The sequence below is a fragment of the Coregonus lavaretus genome (genome assembly GCF_964263955.1).
Source record: "Coregonus lavaretus genome assembly, contig: HAP1_SCAFFOLD_641, whole genome shotgun sequence".
In the NCBI taxonomy this organism is placed as follows: Eukaryota; Metazoa; Chordata; class Actinopteri; order Salmoniformes; family Salmonidae; genus Coregonus; species Coregonus lavaretus.
The window spans coordinates 21,533-46,932 of record NW_028166765.1 but is presented as its reverse complement, the minus strand read 5'-3'; the positions used below and the strand labels follow the sequence as shown (position 1 = coordinate 46,932).

General features: G+C 45.0%; 1 protein-coding gene across 1 annotated transcript; it reads left to right on the top strand.

Moving 5' to 3' along the window:
• On the top strand, positions 1–25,400 carry LOC311114335 (inositol-pentakisphosphate 2-kinase-like). Its single transcript, XM_084189600.1, has 14 exons — positions 1–216; positions 672–731; positions 1,194–1,289; positions 4,889–4,955; positions 5,313–5,437; positions 7,466–7,555; positions 8,485–8,543; positions 9,599–9,671; positions 11,169–11,297; positions 12,516–12,666; positions 21,532–21,667; positions 23,839–23,941; positions 24,771–24,850; positions 25,033–25,400. The coding sequence occupies exons 1-14, from the start codon at positions 64–66 to the stop codon at positions 25,274–25,276; spliced, it is 1,566 nt and encodes a 521-aa protein (XP_084045726.1). The 5' UTR covers positions 1–63; the 3' UTR covers positions 25,277–25,400.

Below are 25,400 nucleotides of genomic sequence, written 5' to 3'. Positions count from 1 at the left end.
CCGTCAGTGGAAGCAGTGTCTTTGGTGTCAGGAGCTGAAGTTACTCTTAAAGCATCGGAACTTATGGTGTGTTGGCTTTGGAAAGCTGCCGGAGTTGATACAGAGATACATTTGCGTACAACACACAGTTGTGTTATGGAACTGGATAAAATGGACGAGAACGACTGGAAATACCACGGGGAGGGCAACAAAAGCCTAGTGGTTTCTCATGTTCAGGTGAGCTAGTTAGCTACAGTAGCTAAAATATTGGTAGCATATGCAGCTAGCTATCTAACATTAGTAAGCTGAGAGTTAATAGCTAGCTGGCCAAGTTGTCTGGCGCCGTCCATGTCTTGTAACAGTGGAAAGTAAAAATATTGTTTGCTTTAGTTGCTACAAGATTGTTTTCCTAGAAGTCATCTAATTCTTGTGGTACTTTTCCACACCAGTTGCTAGCTGACAAGCTAACTAATTAACGTTAGAGTCATAGTTAACGTTAACTAAACTTAGCTGCATGTCTTTGATGCCTTGGAAGTCAAACGAGCTAGCTAGCTATCTAACCTTGCTGCGTTATCACGTGGGTTTCAGCAAATAACTTTTACTCCACCGTATTTTTATATTTAGATACCTTTTATAAAAGGATTCCCAATGTTGTTGTATCTAACAACTCTCTCCTCTTCTCTCCTATTCAGCACGCCAGAGTCCTTCGGCTCCTGAAGTATTCTACAGAAGATGCCGAAAACTCGCATAAGGTTAGAAAATCCTATCCAGCAAAATATGTCCCATTAGTAAAGTTAGTTCATAAACATTCCAACCGTAACTTGCCAGATCTTGCTTGGTAACAAATGTACTACCATATTGACATGTCTAGGATTGGTTTATTCTGGGAACCGTTTAGTGTCTTGTTATGGTTAATCAACAACACAATCCAACTCCTTGTGAAAAGGTATTTGGGGTACGTTTTGGGTTGGTCGCTAATGGTTACGGTTTGTATTGGGGAAGGGGAAGCAGATCCAACATCTGTCCCTTACTTGTGTTAAAAAGCCCCTAAAAGGTCCAGCTTGGGGTTAATGGCTTTCATTGACTGCTTTTGTCAACCAAGCAAGTGAAGGCACAAACACAAGTATGCATCATGCATAGCTATGAAAATGAGCACACTCAGGATTGTCACAGCAACCTCATTTCTCTCGACCATCTGTTTTCTTCTCTTCCAGACAACAGAACAAGCTTTCCACCACATACAGAACATAGTTGACTATAGTCAAAATGTCATGAAGCCACTGCTGGGGGAGAAATTCGTCCACAACGGCGTAAGATATACTTCTTCTGTGCTAACCATATTGTTGCAAACAGCATGGTGCCTTTCCCCCCACATGTTAAATGTCTCATGTCATGTTATGCCATTAGCGTGGTAGCTGTCTCATGTCATGTTATGCCATTAGCGTGGTAGCTGTCTCATGTCATGTTATGCCATTAGCGTGGTAGCTGTCTCATGTCATGTTATGCCATTAGCATGGTAGCTGTCTCATGTCATGTTATGCCATTAGCATGGTAGCTGTCTCATGTCATGTTATGCCATTAGCATGGTAGCTGTCTCATGTCATGTTATGCCATTAGCGTGGTAGCTGTCTCATGTCATGTTATGCCATTAGCATGGTAGCTGTCTCATGTCATGTTATGCCATTAGCGTGGTAGCTGTCTCATGTCATGTTATGCCATTAGCGTGGTAGCTGTCTCATGTCATGTTATGCCATTAGCGTGGTAGCTGTCTCATGTCATGTTATGCCATTAGCATGGTAGCTGTCTCATGTCATGTTATGCCATTAGCATGGTAGCTGTCTCATGTCATGTTATGCCATTAGCATGGTAGCTGTCTCATGTCATGTTATGCCATTAGCATGGTAGCTGTCTCATGTCATGTTATGCCATTAGCATGGTAGCTGTCTCATGTCATGTTATGCCATTAGCGTGGTAGCTGTCTCATGTCATGTTATGCCATTAGCGTGGTAGCTGTCTCATGTCATGTTATGCCATTAGCGTGGTAGCTGTCTCATGTCATGTTATGCCATTAGCATGGTAGCTGTCTCATGTCATGTTATGCCATTAGCATGGTAGCTGTCTCATGTCATGTTATGCCATTAGCATGGTAGCTGTCTCATGTCATGTTATGCCATTAGCATGGTAGCTGTCTCATGTCATGTTATGCCATTAGCGTGGTAGCTGTCTCATGTCATGTTATGCCATTAGCGTGGTAGCTGTCTCATGTCATGTTATGCCATTAGCGTGGTAGCTGTCTCATGTCATGTTATGCCATTAGCATGGTAGCTGTCTCATGTCATGTTATGCCATTAGCATGGTAGCTGTCTCATGTCATGTTATGCCATTAGCGTGGTAGCTGTCTCATGTCATGTTATGCCATTAGCGTGGTAGCTGTCTCATGTCATGTTATGCCATTAGCGTGGTAGCTGTCTCATGTCATGTTATGCCATTAGCATGGTAGCTGTCTCATGTCATGTTATGCCATTAGCGTGGTAGCTGTCTCATGTCATGTTATGCCATTAGCGTGGTAGCTGTCTCATGTCATGTTATGCCATTAGCGTGGTAGCTGTCTCATGTCATGTTATGCCATTAGCGTGGTAGCTGTCTCATGTCATGTTATGCCATTAGCGTGGTAGCTGTCTCATGTCATGTTATGCCATTAGCATGGTAGCTGTCTCATGTCATGTTATGCCATTAGCGTGGTAGCTGTCTCATGTCATGTTATGCCATTAGCGTGGTAGCTGTCTCATGTCATGTTATGCCATTAGCATGGTAGCTGTCTCATGTCATGTTATGCCATTAGCGTGGTAGCTGTCTCATGTCATGTTATGCCATTAGCGTGGTAGCTGTCTCATGTCATGTTATGCCATTAGCATGGTAGCTGTCTCATGTCATGTTATGCCATTAGCATGGTAGCTGTCTCATGTCATGTTATGCCATTAGCATGGTAGCTGTCTCATGTCATGTTATGCCAATAGCGTGGTAGCTGTCATGTTATTCCATTAGCATGGTAGCTGTCTCATGTCATGTTATGCCATTAGCGTGGTAGCTGTCTCATGTCATGTTATGCCATTAGCGTGGTAGCTGTCTCATGTCATGTTATGCCATTAGCATGGTAGCTGTCTCATGTCATGTTATGCCATTAGCATGGTAGCTGTCTCATGTCATGTTATGCCATTAGCATGGTAGCTGTCTCATGTCATGTTATGCCATTAGCATGGTAGCTGTCTCATGTCATGTTATGCCATTAGCGTGGTAGCTGTCTCATGTCATGTTATGCCATTAGCGTGGTAGCTGTCTCATGTCATGTTATGCCATTAGCGTGGTAGCTGTCTCATGTCATGTTATGCCATTAGCGTGGTAGCTGTCTCATGTCATGTTATGCCATTAGCATGGTAGCTGTCTCATGTCATGTTATGCCATTAGCATGGTAGCTGTCTCATGTCATGTTATGCCATTAGCGTGGTAGCTGTCTCATGTCATGTTATGCCATTAGCGTGGTAGCTGTCTCATGTCATGTTATGCCATTAGCGTGGTAGCTGTCTCATGTCATGTTATGCCATTAGCATGGTAGCTGTCTCATGTCATGTTATGCCATTAGCGTGGTAGCTGTCTCATGTCATGTTATGCCATTAGCGTGGTAGCTGTCTCATGTCATGTTATGCCATTAGCATGGTAGCTGTCTCATGTCATGTTATGCCATTAGCGTGGTAGCTGTCTCATGTCATGTTATGCCATTAGCGTGGTAGCTGTCTCATGTCATGTTATGCCATTAGCGTGGTAGCTGTCTCATGTCATGTTATGCCATTAGCGTGGTAGCTGTCTCATGTCATGTTATGCCATTAGCATGGTAGCTGTCTCATGTCATGTTATGCCATTAGCGTGGTAGCTGTCTCATGTCATGTTATGCCATTAGCGTGGTAGCTGTCTCATGTCATGTTATGCCATTAGCATGGTAGCTGTCTCATGTCATGTTATGCCATTAGCGTGGTAGCTGTCTCATGTCATGTTATGCCATTAGCGTGGTAGCTGTCTCATGTCATGTTATGCCATTAGCGTGGTAGCTGTCTCATGTCATGTTATGCCATTAGCGTGGTAGCTGTCTCATGTCATGTTATGCCATTAGCATGGTAGCTGTCTCATGTCATGTTATGCCATTAGCATGGTAGCTGTCTCATGTCATGTTATGCCATTAGCGTGGTAGCTGTCTCATGTCATGTTATGCCATTAGCGTGGTAGCTGTCTCATGTCATGTTATGCCATTAGCGTGGTAGCTGTCTCATGTCATGTTATGCCATTAGCGTGGTAGCTGTCTCATGTCATGTTATGCCATTAGCGTGGTAGCTGTCTCATGTCATGTTATGCCATTAGCGTGGTAGCTGTCTCATGTCATGTTATGCCATTAGCGTGGTAGCTGTCTCATGTCATGTTATGCCATTAGCGTGGTAGCTGTCTCATGTCATGTTATGCCATTAGCGTGGTAGCTGTCTCATGTCATGTTATGCCATTAGCGTGGTAGCTGTCTCATGTCATGTTATGCCATTAGCATGGTAGCTGTCTCATGTCATGTTATGCCATTAGCATGGTAGCTGTCTCATGTCATGTTATGCCATTAGCATGGTAGCTGTCTCATGTCATGTTATGCCATTAGCATGGTAGCTGTCTCATGTCATGTTATGCCATTAGCATGGTAGCTGTCTCATGTCATGTTCTGCCATTAGCGTGGTAGCTGTTTGTTGAAATGGAAGTTACATATGGCAGTCAAATAGTTTAAACTTCAGAGGTTATAGTCAGTTCTTATGTTCTCTGATATAGTTTTGTATGATATAGATGAATTAATCAGTTAATCAATATGTTGTTGTTCATGCAGGAGGCTGTGAAGCTCCCGTTAGACTTTGTCCGGCAGCTGTCATTGAAGGTCCAGCAGGAAAGGCCAGGTACGTCTTCTCTTTACTTTATTATCAGGGTTTGACATCTTTAGGTTTTATCATGAAATAGAACATTTCCTCATATTGTGTTGTGGAATATATCAGTGTCCCAAATAGCACCCTAATCCCTTCACAGTACACTGCTTTTGATTGAATGAGCCAGAGGAAAGGACTGCCTCCTTTGCGATTGTAGAGCTTAAACCTCTACACTACAGACATACACATAGCCGTCAACAAAAAATCCTCCATGGAGATTCTCCATTGAAAAGCTTTTTAGTCCAGAACCAGGCTTAATTTTGTGTCTGGGAAACTGGCCCCTAATGTCGGTGACAGTACATTTGTGTATGTGTTTATATGTCGTGGCAGAGTCTCGCTGTGACAAAGTGATGGATACGTTGAGTGGATGTGCCTTGTGTCTGCCGAATCTCACCCAGCTCTCCTGCTGCTGCTGCTGCAGAGAACACAGACCTCCTCTCTGTATAGAGATTAAGGTACAGTCTCAGTCCTCTCTGTATTCTCAGTCCTCTCTGTATAGAGATTAAGGTACAGTCTCAGTCCTCTCTGTATTCTCAGTCCTCTCTGTATAGAGATTAAGGTACAGTCTCAGTCCTCTCTGTATTCTCAGTCCTCTCTGTATAGAGATTAAGGTACAGTCTCAGTCCTCTCTGTATAGAGATTAAGGTACAGTCTCAGTCCTCTCTGTATAGAGATTAAGGTACAGTCTCAGTCCTCTCTGTATAGAGATTAAGGTACAGTCTCAGTCCTCTCTGTATAGAGATTAAGGTACAGTCTCAGTCCTCTCTGTATAGAGATTAAGGTACAGTCTCAGTCCTCTAAACCAAGAAAGGTAAGAGAAGGGAATGTTTGGGAACGGGGTCCAAGTAATGACAATAAACAAAAGGCCCCTCTACACACCTAATCCTTCCTAACACACTCTAAGCCTTAACCCGCTTTCCTACCTGTTACCACAAATACAGGGGTGACACCCGCCCGGCTAACCTAGTGTGTAAAACAGTGGGTTATCTACGTGTGAATGTACACCCATGGGCAGAACTACCTTTCCCTTCTCCAGGACCCAGGTAGGGTGGAGTACATCAGGAGAACAGGCTGGAACACAAACAAAGATGCATCAACACAACCAATAACCAAATCCTCAAACAGCCAAACAACAAGTGTCCCCTCTCTCTCTTGAGCTCACACGGCAAACGGGTATACTCTCGTCAATCAGCTACAGCTGCCAGGACTCCGGACCGAAACCACGCCCACCATCGTCAACCGCAACTCAGCACACCTGTAATGCCCAGAACACACAAACACACTACACAGGGAAATGGGGAGAATGAAAAACACGTCACACGTAACACTGTGTAGAGATATTAAGGACTATAGATGAGGTGTCAGTCCTCTCTGTGTAGAGATAGTAAGGACTATAGATGAGGTGTCAGTCCTCTCTGTGTAGAGATATTAAGGTCTATAGATGAAGTGTCAGTCCTCTTCCCTCTGTGTAGAGATATTAAGGTCTATAGGAGAATGAGTAGAGGAGCACCCCCATGTGTATCTGTTATGAATGACCAGCTGACTTCACCTCATAGCCACATTATGGCTGACTTCACCTCATAGCCACATTAAGGCTGACCTCCCCTCATAGCCACATTATGGCTGACCTCCCCTCATAGCCACATTAAGGCTGACCTCCCCTCATAGCCACATTATGGCTGACCTCCCCTCATAGCCACATTATGGCTGACCTCCCCTCATAGCCACATTATGGCTGACCTCACCTCATAGCCACATTATGGCTGACCTCCCCTCATAGCCACATTATGGCTGACCTCCCCTCATAGCCACATTATGGCTGACCTCACCTCATAGCCACATTATGGCTGACCTCCCCTCATAGCCACATTATGGCTGACCTCCCCTCATAGCCACATTATGGCTGACCTCACCTCATAGCCACATTATGGCTGACCTCCCCTCATAGCCACATTATGGCTGACCTCCCCTCATAGCCACATTATGGCTGACCTCACCTCATAGCCACATTATGGCTGACCTCCCCTCATAGCCACATTATGGCTGACCTCTCCTCATAGCCACATTATGGCTGACCTCACCTCATAGCCACATTATGGCTGACTGAAAGAATGTAACTAACTACAGTAGTTAAACAGTAGGATGTTACTGACCAGTGAGTAAAAACACAGAACTGGTTCTCAAATCAATTGACATTCCTGTTTAAACAATGTTTAAATAAACATGATAAAAAAAACTTGACAAGAGTATTTAAAAGACAAATATGTGCTGATACTCCTAGTATAGTGAAACCGTTAGGGCCTGGGTTCCTGAAAACAGGCTTAAGGGAAGGCTGAGTCAGGGAGCATGGGTTTGCAAGTCATATGATAAGAAAGGGATAAGTGTGTTTAGCTGAAAATAGCAGTTTGTTGGAATCAGTTAATCAACTCATCCACAGTGACTCACTTTAGTTGAGTCATTCTTGTCTTGTTTGTGTTCTACAGCCCAAGTGCGGATTTCTACCGTCCTCTACACATGTCACGAAAGACATCAAAAGCAAGGTGTGCCGGTTCTGTATGCATCAACATTTTAAGGTGAGTTGACAGTGTTTTGGGAATGACGCTGGAATAACCTGTTGCATGACTGTTTTGAGGGTTCTTCACTGAGAAAGGACATAAGCAAATAGAACATGAGAGCATACATGCAGGCTGCCGCCCTATATACATAGACATGGAATCACTGGCCACTTGAATAATGTTTACATACTGCTTTCCTCATCTCATATGTTTATACTGTATTCTATTCTACTGTATTTTAGTCTATGCCACTCCGACATTGCTCATCCTAATATTTATATATTCATTATTTCCATTATTTTACTTTGAGGTTGTGTGTTTTGTTGTGAATTGTTAGATACTACTGCACTGTTGGAGCTAGGAACACAAGCATTTCGCTACACCCACAATAACATCTGCTAAACGTGTGTGTGACCAATACAATTTGATTTGCATTTTTAGCTTAATTTTACTGCTTGTTTTGACTACACCAAAGAATAGGAAGGGGTTAGTGAAATATTTGAGTAGGCATTTGTTGTGAAAGTTGACTGTTGTTCTGGTGTTATCAGTATCTACCCACATGTACATATTACCTCAACTAGCCGGTGCCCCCGCCCATTGACTCTGCACCGGTACCCCCCTGTATATATAACCTCCCTACTGTTATTTTATTTTACTTCAGCTTTTTTTTTCTCAACACTTTTTTGTTGTTTTATTGTACTTTTTTATTTAAAAAATAAATGCACTGTTGGTTAAGGGCTGGAAGTAAGCATTTCACTGTAATGTCTGCACCTGTTGTATTCGGCGTATGTGGCCAATAAAATTTGATTTGATTTGGTGGGATTGTAGAACTGGCGTTAAATGTTATAAATCAGTATCTGCCCCCTGGTGGTGAGACGGTACAATTGCACCTGATGGAGATGGCGTGAGACTGACTGACTGTTGTGGTCTTCTCTCTAAATAAACAGTTAGCCAATGGAAAGTGGAAACGGCTGAGCCGGTACTGTCCCTTGGACCTGTTCTCAGGGTGAGTAACAGTACACTTCACCTGCCCAGTTATCAGTGGCCCTTGTGGAACACATAGAGGGCTTGACATTAACTTTTTTAACCACTTGTCCTTCAGACAATAGGACTGATTTTTTTATTTTTTTACTTGTCCGAAAGCTGAAGCCACTTGTCCCAACAACAACAAAAAGGTCTGTAACACCATCGGCCAAAAAGGGTGACTGAAATGAGTGAAGTACATAGGAGGGATCTGGAATCATTTTCTACACTTGCCCATACTCTAATCTCTTGCACATCTAGCATTCCAGTGTTAATACTATTGTAATTATTTTGCACTATGGCCTATTTATTGCCTTACCTCCATAACTTACTACATTTGCACACACTGTATATATATTTTCTGTTGTATTTTTGACTTTATGTTTTGTTTACCCCATATGTAACTGTTGTTTTTATCGCACTGCTTTGCTTTATCTTGGCCAGGTCGCAGTTGTAAATGAGAACTTGTTCTCAACTGGCTTACCTGGTTAAATAAAGGTTAAATAAATAAATAAATAAATAAAAATACATTTACATTTCCATATTAGTCATTTAGCAGACGCTCCTATCTGTGTTATCTCCACCTAGCGGCATTTAGCAGACGCTCTTGTTCCATGCCTCTGTGTAGTAAATGTAGTAACCTAGGTCTATCTGTGGTACTATAGAGATGTGGTTATCTCTATAGTACCACAGATAACCAGATAGTCCTAGGCTACTACACATCTCTATAATATCTACGACAATATATCAAACCCTGTTCAGAGTAGAGCGTGGTCGTCTGTAGCTCAGCTGGTAGAGCACGGCGCTTGTAACGCCAAGGTAGTGGGTTCGATCCCCGGGACCACCCATACACAAAAAAATGTATGCACGCATGACTGTAAGTCGCTTTGGATAAAAGCGTCTGCTAAATGGCATATTATTATTATATATTATAGAGCTTGGTGCTCTTTTAATACAACCAGTTGATAATACGATTCCACAGCATGTGAATAAAGATACACGAGTCCCTGAATCTCTCTCTCTCTCTCTCTGCTTTAGGAACAAACAGAGAATGTGCCTAGCCATCATGCACTTGATGGAGGAACCACAGAATAACTTCAACATCTTCAAGGTATGTCCCAATACCTCTGCTGCTGTCCTGTCCCCCTGTCTATGTAACCCCTGTCTGTTTTACTGCTGTCGTCCTGTCCCCCTGTCTATGTAACCCCTGTCTGTTTTACTGCTGTCCCCCTGTCTATGTAACCCCTGTCTGTTTTACTGCTGTCGTCCTGTCCCCCTGTCTATGTAACCCCTGTCTGTTTTACTGCTGTCCCCCTGTCTATGTAACCCCTGTCTGTTTTACTGCTGTCCCCCTGTCTATGTAACCCCTGTCTGTTTTACTGCTGTCCCCCTGTCTATGTAACCCCTGTCTGTTTTACTGCTGTCGTCCTGTCTATGTAACCCCTGTCTGTTTTACTGCTGTCCCCCTGTCTATGTAACCCCTGTCTGTTTTACTGCTGTCGTCCTGTCCCCCTGTCTATGTAACCCCTGTCTGTTTTACTGCTGTCGTCCTGTCCCCCTGTCTATGTAACCCCTGTCTGTTTTACTGCTGTCGTCCTGTCTATGTAACCCCTGTCTGTTTTACTGCTGTCCCCCTGTCCCCCTGTCTATGTAACCCCTGTCTGTTTTACTCCTGTCCCCCTGTCTATGTAACCCCTGTCTGTTTTACTGCTGTCGTCCTGTCGTCCTGTCGTCCTGTCCCCCTGTCTATGTAACCAATATGTTTTTTAAGGCCTTGTAGTGTCCTTTCTGTTATACAGTAGATACCCTGCAGAACTGGGGGAAGAGGACACTGATTGGCTTGTAGTGATGGTGGAAAAATCTATAGTTACATTTCGGGATATTATTATTGACGATATATCACAATGTTATTTTTTTCTCTAGTCGGCTATACCTGCTCCAAAACTCCAGTATCTTCCCTTCATAGCTTGTTCTCCCTCATCTTTTTTAAACAGGGAGCCAATTCGTTTTCAGTACTTTTATTTCCATGACTGATCAAGACTTGTGTTCTCATGGCTCTCTCTTGTCCCACTGCAGCAGACATATGGTGAGCAAGATGTTTGGAACATCCAATCGCAATAGAATCACAGTATTGAATCGCAATACATTTACATTTGAGTCATTTAGCAGACGCTCCAATACATATCGAATCGGCACCGAGGTATCGTGATAATATCATATTGTGAAGTCCCTGGCAGCCATGTTGGACTGACAAATAAGTTATAGCACCTTTTAAATCTTTCCTTACTCTGTCTGTCCAGGGTGTATCTACAGCTGTTAGGGTTAAATGTGTCTCTCTGTCCAGGGTGGATCTACAGCTGTTAGGGTTAAATGTGTCTCTCTGTCCAGGGTGTATCTACAGCTGTTAGGGTTAAATGTGTCTCTCTGTCCAGGGTGGATCTACAGCTGTTAGGGTTAAATGTGTCTGTCTGTCCAGGGTGTATCTACAGCTGTTAGGGTTAAATGTGTCTGTCTGTCCAGGGTGTATCTACAGCTGTTAGGGTTAAATGTGTCTCTCTGTCCAGGGTGGATCTACAGCTGTTAGGGTTAAATCTGTCTCTCTGTCCAGGGTGGAGAGTGTATCTACAGCTGTAATGATGATGCAGACGTGTTACAGGACCTAGATGACTTGGCTCAGCATCTACGACCGTACTTCCTCCCTAGTGGCAGCCTTATCAGCAGACCGCAGCCCAGTAAGGTTGGTATCCAAACTAGTCATCCACGTGTTATTGTGGTCCTCTGTAGCTCAGCTGGTAGAGCATGGTGCTTGTAACGCCAGGGTAGTGGGTTCGATCCCCGGGACCGCCCATACGTAAAAATGTATGCACACATGACTGTAAGTCGCTTTGGATAAAAGCGTCTGCTAAATGGCATATTATTATTATTATTATTATTATTATTATTGTTTGACTTTCCTTTTTAATGTTAGTTGTTATGGGTTTCTGATTACAAGCATGATTTTGCTGCTGCCAAACATGGTCATATTTGGGGGCAGCGAAATGGTGAGAAGATGTCAAATGTTTCTCTGTATTATTTTGATGTGTAAAATACTACCTTCATTGTTTCCCCACTCACTCTGCATATGCTAGTTATTTACACTGAACAAAAATAAAAACGCAACATTTTACTGAGTTACAGTTCATATAAGGAAATCAGTCAATTGAAATAAATTCATTAGGCCCTAATCTATGGATTTCACATGACTGGGAATACAGATATGCCTCTGGTCACAGATACCTTTTAAAGAAAAAGGGTAGTCATGCCTTTGGCAACTCAAACCTTCAGCTCCCTCCACAGATTTTCTATGGGGTTAAGGTCTGGAGACTGGCTAGGCCACTCCAGGACCTTAATGTGCTTCTTCTTGAGCCACTCCTTTGTTGCCTTGGCCGTGTGTTTTGGGTCATTGTCATGCCTCGAAACCTTAATGATTTGGAGAAGATCTGCAAAGAGGAGTGGAACAAAATCCCTCCTGAGATGTGTGCAAACCTGGTGGCCAACTACAAGAAACGTCTGACCTCTGTGATTGCCAACAAGGGTTTTGCCACAAAATACTAAGTCATGTTTTGCAGAGGGGTCAAATACTTATTTCCCTCATTAAAATGAAAATCAATGTATAACATTTTTGACATGCGTTTTCCTTAATTTTGTTGTTGTTATTCTGTCTCTCACTGCTCAAATAAACCTACCATTAAAATTATAGACTGATCATTTCTTTGTCAGTGGGCAAACGTACAAAATCAGCAGGGGATCAAATACTTTTTTCCCTCACTGTATGTAAAATTTCTGTGATCTTTTATTTCAGCTCATGAAACATGGGACCAACACTTTACATGTTGCGTTTATATTTTTGTTCTGTGAATTTGAGTAATAGATGTAATATTCTGTCCTCTTTCCTGTAACTCTGTTTAATCCCCAGGTGGTTCTGAATGAGTTGATCCAGGTGATCGTGAGCGCCCTGTTGAGCTCCTGGGACTGTCCTCGCTCCGGGCAGCCCAGGAAGACACACCTGTCTGAGGGCAGAGTGACGTGCGAGGCCAGCCTACTGCCCCGGGACCTGCTACGCAACGGTGAGACTGGGACTAGGACTATCACAAAGATACCCTAGTAGTAGCCTGGTGGTGTTAGGCTAACGCTGTGCTTCACTGCAGTGTATAAGAGTTGGCTACATAGGACCAGGCTAACGCTATGCTTCACTGCAGTGTATAAGAGTTGGCTACGTGGGACCAGGCTAACGCTATGCTTCACTGCAGTGTATAAGAGTTGGCTACGTGGGACCAGGCTAACGCTATGCTTCACTGCAGTGTATAAGAGTTGGCTACGTGGGACCAGGCTAACGCTGTGCTTCACTGCAGTGTATAAGAGTTGGCTACGTGGGACCAGGCTAACGCTGTGCTTCACTGCAGTGTATAAGAGTTGGCTACATAGGACCAGGCTAACGCTATGCTTCACTGCAGTGTATAAGAGTTGGCTACATAGGACCAGGCTAACGCTATGCTTCACTGCAGTGTATAAGAGTTGGCTACATAGGACCAGGCTAACGCTATGCTTCACTGCAGTGTATAAGAGTTGGCTACGTGGGACCAGGCTAACGCTGTGCTTCACTGCAGTGTATAAGAGTTGGCTACGTGAGACCAGGCTAACGCTGTGCTTCACTGCAGTGTATAAGAGTTGGCTACGTGGGACCAGGCTAACGCTATGCTTCACTGCAGTGTATAAGAGTTGGCTACGTGGGACCAGGCTAACGCTATGCTTCACTGCAGTGTATAAGAGTTGGCTACGTGGGACCAGGCTAACGCTGTCCTTCACTGCAGTGTATAAGAGTTGGCTACGTGGGACCAGGCTAACGCTATGCTTCACTGCAGTGTATAAGAGTTGGCTACGTGGGACCAGGCTAACGCTGTGCTTCACTGCAGTGTATAAGAGTTGGCTACATAGGATCAGGCTAACGCTGTGCTTCACTGCAGTGTATAAGAGTTGGCTACGTGGGACCAGGCTAACGCTGTGCTTCACTGCAGTGTATAAGATCACTGCAGTGTATAAGAGTTGGCTACGTGGGACCAGGCTAACGCTGTGCTTCACTGCAGTGTATAAGAGTTGGCTACATAGGATCAGGCTAACGCTGTGCTTCACTGCAGTGTATAAGAGTTGGCTACGTGGGACCAGGCTAACGCTATGCTTCACTGCAGTGTATAAGAGTTGGCTACGTGGGACCAGGCTAACGCTGTGCTTCACTGCAGTGTATAAGAGTTGGCTACGTGGGACCAGGCTAACGCTGTGCTTCACTGCAGTGTATAAGAGTTGGCTACGTGGGACCAGGCTAACGCTGTGCTTCACTGCAGTGTATAAGAGTTGGCTACATAGGACCAGGCTAACGCTATGCTTCACTGCAGTGTATAAGAGTTGGCTACGTGGGACCAGGCTAACGCTGTGCTTCACTGCAGTGTATAAGAGTTGGCTACGTGGGACCAGGCTAACGCTGTGCTTCACTGCAGTGTATAAGAGTTGGCTACGTGGGACCAGGCTAACGCTATGCTTCACTGCAGTGTATAAGAGTTGGCTACATAGGACCAGGCTAACGCTGTGCTTCACTGCAGTGTATAAGAGTTGGCTACGTGGGACCAGGCTAACGCTATGCTTCACTGCAGTGTATAAGAGTTGGCTACGTGGGACCAGGCTAACGCTGTGCTTCACTGCAGTGTATAAGAGTTGGCTACGTGGGACCAGGCTAACGCTGTCCTTCACTGCAGTGTATAAGAGTTGGCTACGTGGGACCAGGCTAACGCTATGCTTCACTGCAGTGTATAAGAGTTGGCTACGTGGGACCAGGCTAACGCTGTGCTTCACTGCAGTGTATAAGAGTTGGCTACATAGGACCAGGCTAACGCTATGCTTCACTGCAGTGTATAAGAGTTGGCTACGTGGGACCAGGCTAACGCTATGCTTCACTGCAGTGTATAAGAGTTGGCTACGTGGGACCAGGCTAACGCTGTGCTTCACTGCAGTGTATAAGAGTTGGCTACGTGGGACCAGGCTAACGCTGTGCTTCACTGCAGTGTATAAGAGTTGGCTACATAGGACCAGGCTAACGCTGTGTTTCACTGCAGTGTATAGGAGTTTGCTACGTGGGACCAGGCTAACGCTGTGCTTCACTGCAGTGTATAAGAGTTGACTACGTGGGACCAGGCTAACGCTGTTCTTCACTGCAGTGTATAAGAGTTGGCTACATAGGACCAGGCTAACGCTGTGCTTCACTGCAGTGTATAAGAGTTGGCTACGTGGGACCAGGCTAACGCTGTGCTTCACTGCAGTGTATAAGAGTTGGCTACGTGGGACCAGGCTAACGCTGTGCTTCACTGCAGTGTATAAGAGTTGGCTACATAGGACCAGGCTAACGCTGTGCTTCACTGCAGTGTATAAGAGTTGGCTACGTGGGACCAGGCTAACGCTGTGCTTCACTGCAGTGTATAAGAGTTGGCTACGTGGGACCAGGCTAACGCTGTGCTTCACTGCAGTGTATAAGAGTTGGCTACATAGGACCAGGCTAACGCTATGCTTCACTGCAGTGTATAAGAGTTGGCTACGTGGGACCAGGCTAACGCTGTTCTTCACTGCAGTGTATAAGAGTTGGGTACGTGGGACCAGGCTAACGATGTGCTTCACTGCAGTGTATAAGAGTTGGCTACATAGGACCAGGCTAACGCTATGCTTCACTGCAGTGTATAAGAGTTGGCTACGTGGGACCAGGCTAACGCTGTGCTTCACTGCAGTGTATAAGAGTTGGCTACGTGGGACCAGGCTAACGCTGTGCTTCACTGCAGTGTATAAGAGTTGGCTACATAGGACCAGGCTAACGCTGTGCTTCACTGCGGTGTATAAGAGTTGGCTACGTGGGACCAGGCTAACGCTGTGCTTCACTGCAGTGTATAAGAGTTGGCTACATAGGACCAGGCTAACGCTGTGCTTCACTGCAGTGTATAAGAGTTGGCTACGTGGGACCAGGCTAACGCTGTGCTTCACTGCAGTGTATAAGAGTTGGCTACGTGGGACCAGGCTAACGCTGTGCTTCACTGCAGTGTATAAGAGTTGGCTACGTGGGACCAGGCTAACGCTGTGCTTCACTGCAGTGTATAAGAGTTGGCTACGTGGGACCAGGCTAACGCTGTGCTTCACTGCAGTGTATAAGAGTTGGCTACGTGGGACCAGGCTAACGCTGTGCTTCACTGCAGTGTATAAGAGTTGGCTACATAGGACCAGGCTAACGCTGTGCTTCACTGCAGTGTATAAGAGTTGGCTACATAGGACCAGGCTAACGCTGTGCTTCACTGCAGTGTATAAGAGTTGGCTACGTGGGACCAGGCTAACGCTGTGCTTCACTGCAGTGTATAAGAGTTGGCTACATAGGACCAGGCTAACGCTATGCTTCACTGCAGTGTATAAGAGTTGGCTACATAGGACCAGGCTAACGCTGTGCTTCACTGCAGTGTATAAGAGTTGGCTACGTGGGACCAGGCTAACGCTGTGCTTCACTGCAGTGTATAAGAGTTGGCTACATAGGACCAGGCTAACGCTATGCTTCACTGCAGTGTATAAGAGTTGGCTACGTGGGACCAGGCTAACGCTGTGCTTCACTGCAGTGTATAAGAGTTGGCTACGTGGGACCAGGCTAACGCTGTTCTTCACTGCAGTGTATAAGAGTTGGCTACGTGGGACCATGCTAACGCTGTGCTTCACTGCAGTGTATAAGAGTTGGCTACGTGGGACCAGGCTAACGCTGTGCTTCACTGCAGTGTATAAGAGTTGGCTACATAGGACCAGGCTAACGCTGTGCTTCACTGCAGTGTATAAGAGTTGGCTACATAGGACCAGGCTAACGCTGTGCTTCACTGCAGTGTATAAGAGTTGGCTACGTGGGACCAGGCTAACGCTGTGCTTTACTGCAGTGTATAAGAGTTGGCTACATAGGACCAGGCTAACGCTATGCTTCACTGCAGTGTATAAGAGTTGGCTACATAGGACCAGGCTAACGCTGTGCTTCACTGCAGTGTATAAGAGTTGGCTACTTGGGACCAGGCTAACGCTGTGCTTCACTGCAGTGTATAAGAGTTGGCTACATAGGACCAGGCTAACGCTGTGCTTCACTGCAGTGTATAAGAGTTGGCTACATAGGACCAGGCTAACGCTGTGCTTCACTGCAGTGTATAAGAGTTGGCTACGTGGGACCAGGCTAACGCTGTGCTTCACTGCAGTGTATAAGAGTTGGCTACGTGGGACCAGGCTAACGCTATGCTTCACTGCAGTGTATAAGAGTTGGCTACGTGGGACCAGGCTAACGCTGTGCTTCACTGCAGTGTATAAGAGTTGGCTACGTGGGACCAGGCTAACGCTGTGCTTCACTGCAGTGTATAAGAGTTGGCTACGTGGGACCAGGCTAACGCTATGCTTCACTGCAGTGTATAAGAGTTGGCTACATAGGACCAGGCTAACGCTGTGCTTCACTGCAGTGTATAAGAGTTTGCTACATAGGACCAGGCTAACACTGCTTCACTGCAGTGTATAAGAGTTGGCTACATAGGACCAGGCTAACGCTGTGCTTCACTGCAGTGTATAAGAGTTGGCTACATAGGACCAGGCTAACGCTGTGCTTCACTGCAGTGTATAAGAGTTGGCTACGTGGGACCAGGCTAACGCTGTGCTTCACTGCAGTGTATAAGAGTTGGCTACATAGGACCAGGCTAACGCTGTGCTTCACTGCGGTGTATAAGAGTTGGCTACATAGGACCAGGCTAACGCTGTGCTTCACTGCAGTGTATAAGAGTTGGCTACGTGGGACCAGGCTAACGCTGTGCTTCACTGCAGTGTATAAGAGTTGGCTACGTGGGACCAGGCTAACGCTGTGCTTCACTGCAGTGTATAAGAGTTGGCTACATAGGACCAGGCTAACGCTGTGCTTCACTGCAGTGTATAAGAGTTGGCTACATAGGACCAGGCTAACGCTGTGCTTCACTGCAGTGTATAAGAGTTGGCTACGTGGGACCAGGCTAACGCTGTGCTTCACTGCAGTGTATAAGAGTTGGCTACGTGGGACCAGGCTAACGCTGTGCTTCACTGCAGTGTATACGAGTTGGCTACATAGGACCAGGCTAACGCTGTGCTTCACTGCAGTGTATAAGAGTTGGCTACATAGGACCAGGCTAACGCTGTGCTTCACTGCAGTGTATAAGAGTTGGCTACGTGGGACCAGGCTAACGCTGTGCTTCACTGCAGTGTATAAGAGTTGGCTACATAGGACCAGGCTAACGCTATGCTTCACTGCGGTGTATAAGAGTTGGCTACATAGGACCAGGCTAACGCTGTGCTTCACTGCAGTGTATAAGAGTTGGCTACGTGGGACCAGGCTAACGCTGTGCTTCACTGCAGTGTATAAGAGTTGGCTACGTGGGACCAGGCTAACGCTGTGCTTCACTGCAGTGTATAAGAGTTGGCTACATAGGACCAGGCTAACGCTATGCTTCACTGCAGTGTATAAGAGTTGGCTACATAGGACCAGGCTAACGCTGTGCTTCACTGCAGTGTATAAGAGTTGGCTACATAGGACCAGGCTAACGCTGTGCTTCACTGCAGTGTATAAGAGTTGGCTACATAGGACCAGGCTAACGCTGTGCTTCACTGCAGTGTATAAGAGTTGGCTACGTGGGACCAGGCTAACGCTGTGCTTCACTGCAGTGTATAAGAGTTGGCTACATAGGACCAGGCTAACGCTGTGCTTCACTGCAGTGTATAAGAGTTGGCTACATAGGACCAGGCTAACGCTGTGCTTCACTGCAGTGTATAAGAGTTGGCTACGTGGGACCAGGCTAACGCTGTGCTTCACTGCAGTGTATAAGAGTTGGCTACGTGGGACCAGGCTAACGCTATGCTTCACTGCAGTGTATAAGAGTTGGCTACGTGGGACCAGGCTAACGCTGTGCTTCACTGCAGTGTATAAGAGTTGGCTACGTGGGACCAGGCTAACGCTATGCTTCACTGCAGTGTATAAGAGTTTGCTACATAGGACCAGGCTAACACTGCTTCACTGCAGTGTATAAGAGTTGGCTACATAGGACCAGGCTAACGCTGTGCTTCACTGCAGTGTATAAGAGTTGGCTACATAGGACCAGGCTAACGCTGTGCTTCACTGCAGTGTATAAGAGTTGGCTACGTGGGACCAGGCTAACGCTGTGCTTCACTGCAGTGTATAAGAGTTGGCTACATAGGACCAGGCTAACGCTGTGCTTCACTGCGGTGTATAAGAGTTGGCTACATAGGACCAGGCTAACGCTGTGCTTCACTGCAGTGTATAAGAGTTGGCTACGTGGGACCAGGCTAACGCTGTGCTTCACTGCAGTGTATAAGAGTTGGCTACGTGGGACCAGGCTAACGCTGTGCTTCACTGCAGTGTATAAGAGTTGGCTACATAGGACCAGGCTAACGCTGTGCTTCACTGCAGTGTATAAGAGTTGGCTACATAGGACCAGGCTAACGCTGTGCTTCACTGCAGTGTATAAGAGTTGGCTACGTGGGACCAGGCTAACGCTGTGCTTCACTGCAGTGTATAAGAGTTGGCTACGTGGGACCAGGCTAACGCTGTGCTTCACTGCAGTGTATAAGAGTTGGCTACATAGGACCAGGCTAACGCTGTGCTTCACTGCAGTGTATAAGAGTTGGCTACATAGGACCAGGCTAACGCTGTGCTTCACTGCAGTGTATAAGAGTTGGCTACATAGGACCAGGCTAACGCTGTTCTTCACTGCAGTGTATAAGAGTTGGCTACATAGGACCAGGCTAACGCTGTGCTTCACTGCAGTGTATAAGAGTTGGCTACGTGGGACCAGGCTAACGCTGTGCTTCACTGCAGTGTATAAGAGTTGGCTACGTGGGACCAGGCTAACGCTGTGCTTCACTGCAGTGTATAAGAGTTGGCTACATAGGACCAGGCTAACGCTGTGCTTCACTGCAGTGTATAAGAGTTGGCTACATAGGACCAGGCTAACGCTGTGCTTCACTGCAGTGTATAAGAGTTGGCTACGTGGGACCAGGCTAACGCTGTGCTTCACTGCAGTGTATAAGAGTTGGCTACATAGGACCAGGCTAACGCTATGCTTCACTGCAGTGTATAAGAGTTGGCTACATAGGACCAGGCTAACGCTGTGCTTCACTGCAGTGTATAAGAGTTGGCTACGTGGGACCAGGCTAACGCTGTGCTTCACTGCAGTGTATAAGAGTTGGCTACATAGGACCAGGCTAACGCTGTGCTTCACTGCAGTGTATAAGAGTTGGCTACATAGGACCAGGCTAACGCTGTGCTTCACTGCAGTGTATAAGAGTTGGCTACGTGGGACCAGGCTAACGCTGTGCTTCACTGCAGTGTATAAGAGTTGGCTACGTGGGACCAGGCTAACGCTGTGCTTCACTGCAGTGTATAAGAGTTGGCTACATAGGACCAGGCTAACGCTGTGCTTCACTGCAGTGTATAAGAGTTGGCTACATAGGACCAGGCTAACGCTGTGCTTCACTGCAGTGTATAAGAGTTGGCTACGTGGGACCAGGCTAACGCTGTGCTTCACTGCAGTGTATAAGAGTTGGCTACATAGGACCAGGCTAACGCTATGCTTCACTGCAGTGTATAAGAGTTGGCTACATAGGACCAGGCTAACGCTGTGCTTCACTGCAGTGTATAAGAGTTGGCTACGTGGGACCAGGCTAACGCTGTGCTTCACTGCAGTGTATAAGAGTTGGCTACATAGGACCAGGCTAACGCTGTGCTTCACTGCAGTGTATAAGAGTTGGCTACATAGGACCAGGCTAACGCTGTGCTTCACTGCAGTGTATAAGAGTTGGCTACGTGGGACCAGGCTAACGCTGTGCTTCACTGCAGTGTATAAGAGTTGGCTACGTGGGACCAGGCTAACGCTATGCTTCACTGCAGTGTATAAGAGTTGGCTACGTGGGACCAGGCTAACGCTGTGCTTCACTGCAGTGTATAAGAGTTGGCTTCGTGGGACCAGGCTAACGCTGTGCTTCACTGCAGTGTATAAGAGTTGGCTACGTGGGACCAGGCTAACGCTGTGCTTCACTGCAGTGTATAAGAGTTGGCTACGTGGGACCAGGCTAACGCTATGCTTCACTGCAGTGTATAAGAGTTGGCTACGTGGGACCAGGCTAACGCTATGCTTCACTGCAGTGTTTAAGAGTTGGCTACATAGGACCAGGCTAACGCTGTGCTTCACTGCAGTGTATAAGAGTTTGCTACATAGGACCAGGCTAACACTGCTTCACTGCAGTGTATAAGAGTTGGCTACATAGGACCAGGCTAACGCTGTGCAGGCAGGCCACAAACAGACAAATAACGGCGCAGTACATCAGTTGTGTGCAGAACAGCATCTCGGAACACACAACTTGTCGGTCCTTGTCACGGATGGGCTGTCGCAGCAGACGACCACACCGGGTTCCACTCCCATCAGCTAAAAACAAGAAGAAGCGGCTCCAGTGGGCACGCCATCACCAACACCGGACAACTGAGGAGTGGAACCCATTGTGGTCGTTCTCCATAATTGAGGAGTGGAAAAACATTGCCTGGTCCGACGAATCCCGGTTCCTGTTGCGTCATGCTGATGACAGTCAGGATTTGGCGTAAGCAGCATGGGTCCATGGTTCCTTCCTGCCTGGTGTCAACGGTACCGGCTGGTGGTGGTGGTGTAACGGTGTGGGGAATGTTTTCCTGGCACACGTTAGGTCCCTTGATACCATTTGAGCAATGTTTCCATGCGCAGAAGAAATCAGGCAGTTTTTGGAGGCAAAAGAGGGTCCAACCCAGTACTAGATGGGTGTACCTAATAAACTGGCCACTGAGTGTATGTTGTTAAGTCTAATCAATTGTTTATTTTTTATTTCAGGTAACCACGGCCTTCCCAAAGATTGTGTCTTGGACAAAATCCTGGGGACTCAGATGCTGGATAGCTTAGACATCGAGGGTTTGAACCCCCTGTTTAAACGAGTGGAGCAGTATTTACAAAAGTTCCCCAAAGAGAGGTGAGAACCTGTACCGGACACTACTGATGGATCTATAGACGTAGAATGACTAGAATGGACCTTCCCATTCAAGTCACTGTACTATCATGGGTGGACCGGCGGCCATATTGAGTGTACCCATAACTGTACTGTGTGGATGTTTTTTTTCACTGTTCTCCAGTGAAGGATTGAATGTACTGTGTAAATTCATCAACTCATTTGGCATGTACTTAACATAGATAGACCACTAGATGGCATGTGCACACGGTCAAATCACCAGTGTAGGTTACTTTGTAAATGGTATATGTTAGTTACTAGGTACGGTCCATAATTGTAATCAGTAACGTAACTTTGGATTACCCAAACTCAGTAACGTAATCTGATTACTTTCAGTTACTTTTTGATTACTTTCCCCTTAAAGGTAATTTGAAGAAGACAAAAAGGATCCATCAAATGCATTTGGTGTGTCATCATAGTGGTCTCTGATTGGTGGTCATCATTTGGTGTGTCATCATAGTGGTCTCTGATTGGTGGTCATCATTTGGTGTGTCATCATAGTGGTCTCTGATTGGTGGTCATCATTTGGTGTGTCATCATAGTGGTCTCTGATTGGTGGTCATCTTAGTGGTCTCTGACTTGTGGTCAGGATCGCTCCGGTCGTACAAACTTAGTTAGGGCTGAACGATGTGGCCTAGAAGTCACCTCTAGTTATTTGATTTTATTAAACTTATATGTGTTTAAACATTTTTTCTCTCTAAATAAGCTTTGTTGGACAATTTAAAGGTTAAATACACTGCATTTCAGACAGTCAGCAATAATCTAATGAATTCAGGGCTTGTGAAATTATACCTAGGCTAAATATAAGCCTCCCACAACCATAAACACCCAATTATTTTATCAAAATGGTTTAACCTGCTTTTTTGCAATAATCACTGATCTGGCTTTCAAGTATGTCTATGAAATGCCCTTTTTGTTAACCACAACCATGCATAATGTACATTCACTAATAATAACTAACTTCTGGTAGCAGGCATTATAGAAAATGAACACAGGTCTCATAAACAATCTCTCTAGCACAAGCCCATGTGCTAGTGATCTATTTGATAGCAAACAACGCAGAACAGTTAAATTATGAACACATCCTTCTGTCCGTCTCCCAACTGTTTGAACAGCATGTTAGCCTGTCCGCTTTGTTCAGATGTTGAAATCACGTGGCCTACTTTATTTCTCAGAATCAGAACGAGTTGCCAATTTCTTTATATAATTGTGTTTTATGATTTATTGCACATGTTGTGAAACACAGACTAGACAACTAGTATAACAGTCTTTGGACTGCTCAACAAACTGAGCATGAATTTTCCAGAATCAGTGTTCATTCATACTCCTGTTTTAGTAGTGTCCGCTCTGAGCTCAATTTGAGGAGTTGAGACGTAAAAAGGGTATCATTTAGAAAGGTTAACTTCTCTATTACAGTAAAATAATGTCTCAATGTGTTTCGGTGTCCATATGACCGATTTCTTTTGTACCAAACCTCCAAATGCAAATAGCGAGTTGAAACCGCTTTTCAGAGAGGAAGAAGTGACCTCATCTTTGTTGGTGTGAGTGGCAGGGGGAGGAGCTTGATATATGTTAACAGAGGAAGAGGCTAGGTGAATATCACGTGAAAATTAATTTGGAAATTATTGAATTAATTCGATATATTGCCCAGCTCTACTTTAACTTGCACCTTTGTTCACTGCCTAATTGAATGTCATTTAGAAAACAAAGGCGTCATTATGTTTTTTAGTGTTTTTTTTTTTTTTTTTTTACAAACATCCTTTTTGAATTTTAAAGTAATCCAATAAGTGATCATCTAGTTTTTCAAAAGTATCTGTAATCTGATTACAATATTTTTTCTGGTAAGCTAACATTCTTTCTTTTTTGTAATCAGATTACATGTACTCCCCAACCCTGCAACTCAGTCCTTCATGTAGGCCGACACATGATCTGATTTGGTGTTACTGGTATCTGATTTGGTGTTACTGATATCTGATTTGGTGTTACTGGTAGTCTATACTGTAATGATGACTTCTCTTAATGGCCAGGGACTGACAGATGTACAATTTATGTATCATTCATTTAAATGCTCAAAAGCTGCTGCAAATATCACAGAGTGGACCTTTAAAGACGGTGACTGATGCTCCCTCCTGTAGAAGCAGACTCCAGATAGACGGGCCGTACAACCAGAGCTTCCTGGAGAAGGTCCAGAACTGTCCCGCTGAAGACGACGGCTCTGTCGAATACGCCGTAGGGAAGGTGAGAATCTCTTCTTTCTAACCGACGTGACGTAACGATGAACACCTGTATATCGACAGTATTGAAGCAAACTGTCTTGGTTCTTTACAGAAGACTGTATAAATATCAATTGAATTGATAAGGGACTTTTTGTGATTAGTGTGTTTTCCCCTATTCAGATGCAATACCATTTAATATAATCAATTTTTCCATTGAAATGTCAAGGTGTACAATATGATACATGCAGTTTAATGTAATATGTTGTATGATATGATAAATATCGTTTCATGTAATATGTTGTATAATATGATAAATGCAGTTTAATGTAATATGTTGTATAATATGATAAATGCAGTTTAATGTAATGTGTTGTATGATGTGATAAATGTAATATGTTGTATGATATGATACATGCAGTTTAATGTAATTTAATATGATAAATATCATTTCATGTAATATGTTGTATGATATGATAAATGCAGTTTCATGTAATGTTGTATAATATGATAAATGCAGTTTAATGTAATATGATATGATAAATGCAGTTTAATGAAATATGTCGTATGATGTGATAAATGCAGTTTCATGTAATGTTGTATAATATGATAAATGCAGTTTAATGAAATATAATTTTGTATAATATGAAAGATGCAGTTTAATATAATGTCGTATGATGTGATAAATGCAGTTTAATGTCGTATAATATGATAAATGCAGTTTCATGTAATATGTTGTATGATGTGATAAATGTAATATATTGCATAATATGATAAATGCAGTTTCATGTAATATGTTGTATAATATGATAAATGCAGTTTCATGTCGTTTTAATATGACTTCTTCCCATCAGGTCCACCAGTACAGAGTTGCCATGACAGCCAAGGACTGCTCTATCATGGTCGCCATAGCAACCTGTGGGGAAGACGACGGGTGAGAACTCGTTAACTTTTACTAAAAACGCTTCCTGCTGGGCTGGAACAACACCCTGAGACCTTACATATAGGATTGACCAACCCTGCGTTAAAGTGTTGCTATCTGCTGCGGGGCACTGCTCTGTAGCTGTTCCTGGAAGGAGATGCTGTATTGAATTACTGCATGTTTCCTCCCTGTAGGTTGGACCAGAGCGTGGAGATCCAGCCTGCGAAGCCTCGCTTCAACTACTCCGTGTCCATCCTAGACTTGGACCCTAAACCCTACGAGAGCGTCTCTCACCAGAGCAGACTGGACGCCAAGATAGTCAACCACTACCTGAGGAGGACACAGCCCAACAACCTGGAGGAACTGGCCAATCAGAGCCTGTTCCTGGGCCGGGACAGAGACGGAGAGGACTGTACTCTGGTGTTCCATCCTGTATAGCCACTCCCTCTGCTGGCTGGCTGTTACCCCCCCCTGTACCCGGACCCTAACCCCTGTGGAACTGATAGACCAATGACAAAATGCAAAAGATTGAATGAACTGAGAAACATATCCTTATTTTATA

Bases quoted from the DNA above. Each gene is read 5' to 3' on its own strand.
- LOC311114335 (XM_084189600.1), top strand. From the start codon at position 64: ATGGTGTGTTGGCTTTGGAAAGCTGCCGGAGTTGATACAGAGATACAT. The intron at 1,290-4,888 runs GTAAGATATACT...TTGTTCATGCAG, and splicing joins AGAAATTCGTCCACAACGGC to GAGGCTGTGAAGCTCCCGTT. The intron at 4,956-5,312 runs GTACGTCTTCTC...ATGTCGTGGCAG, and splicing joins GGTCCAGCAGGAAAGGCCAG to AGTCTCGCTGTGACAAAGTG.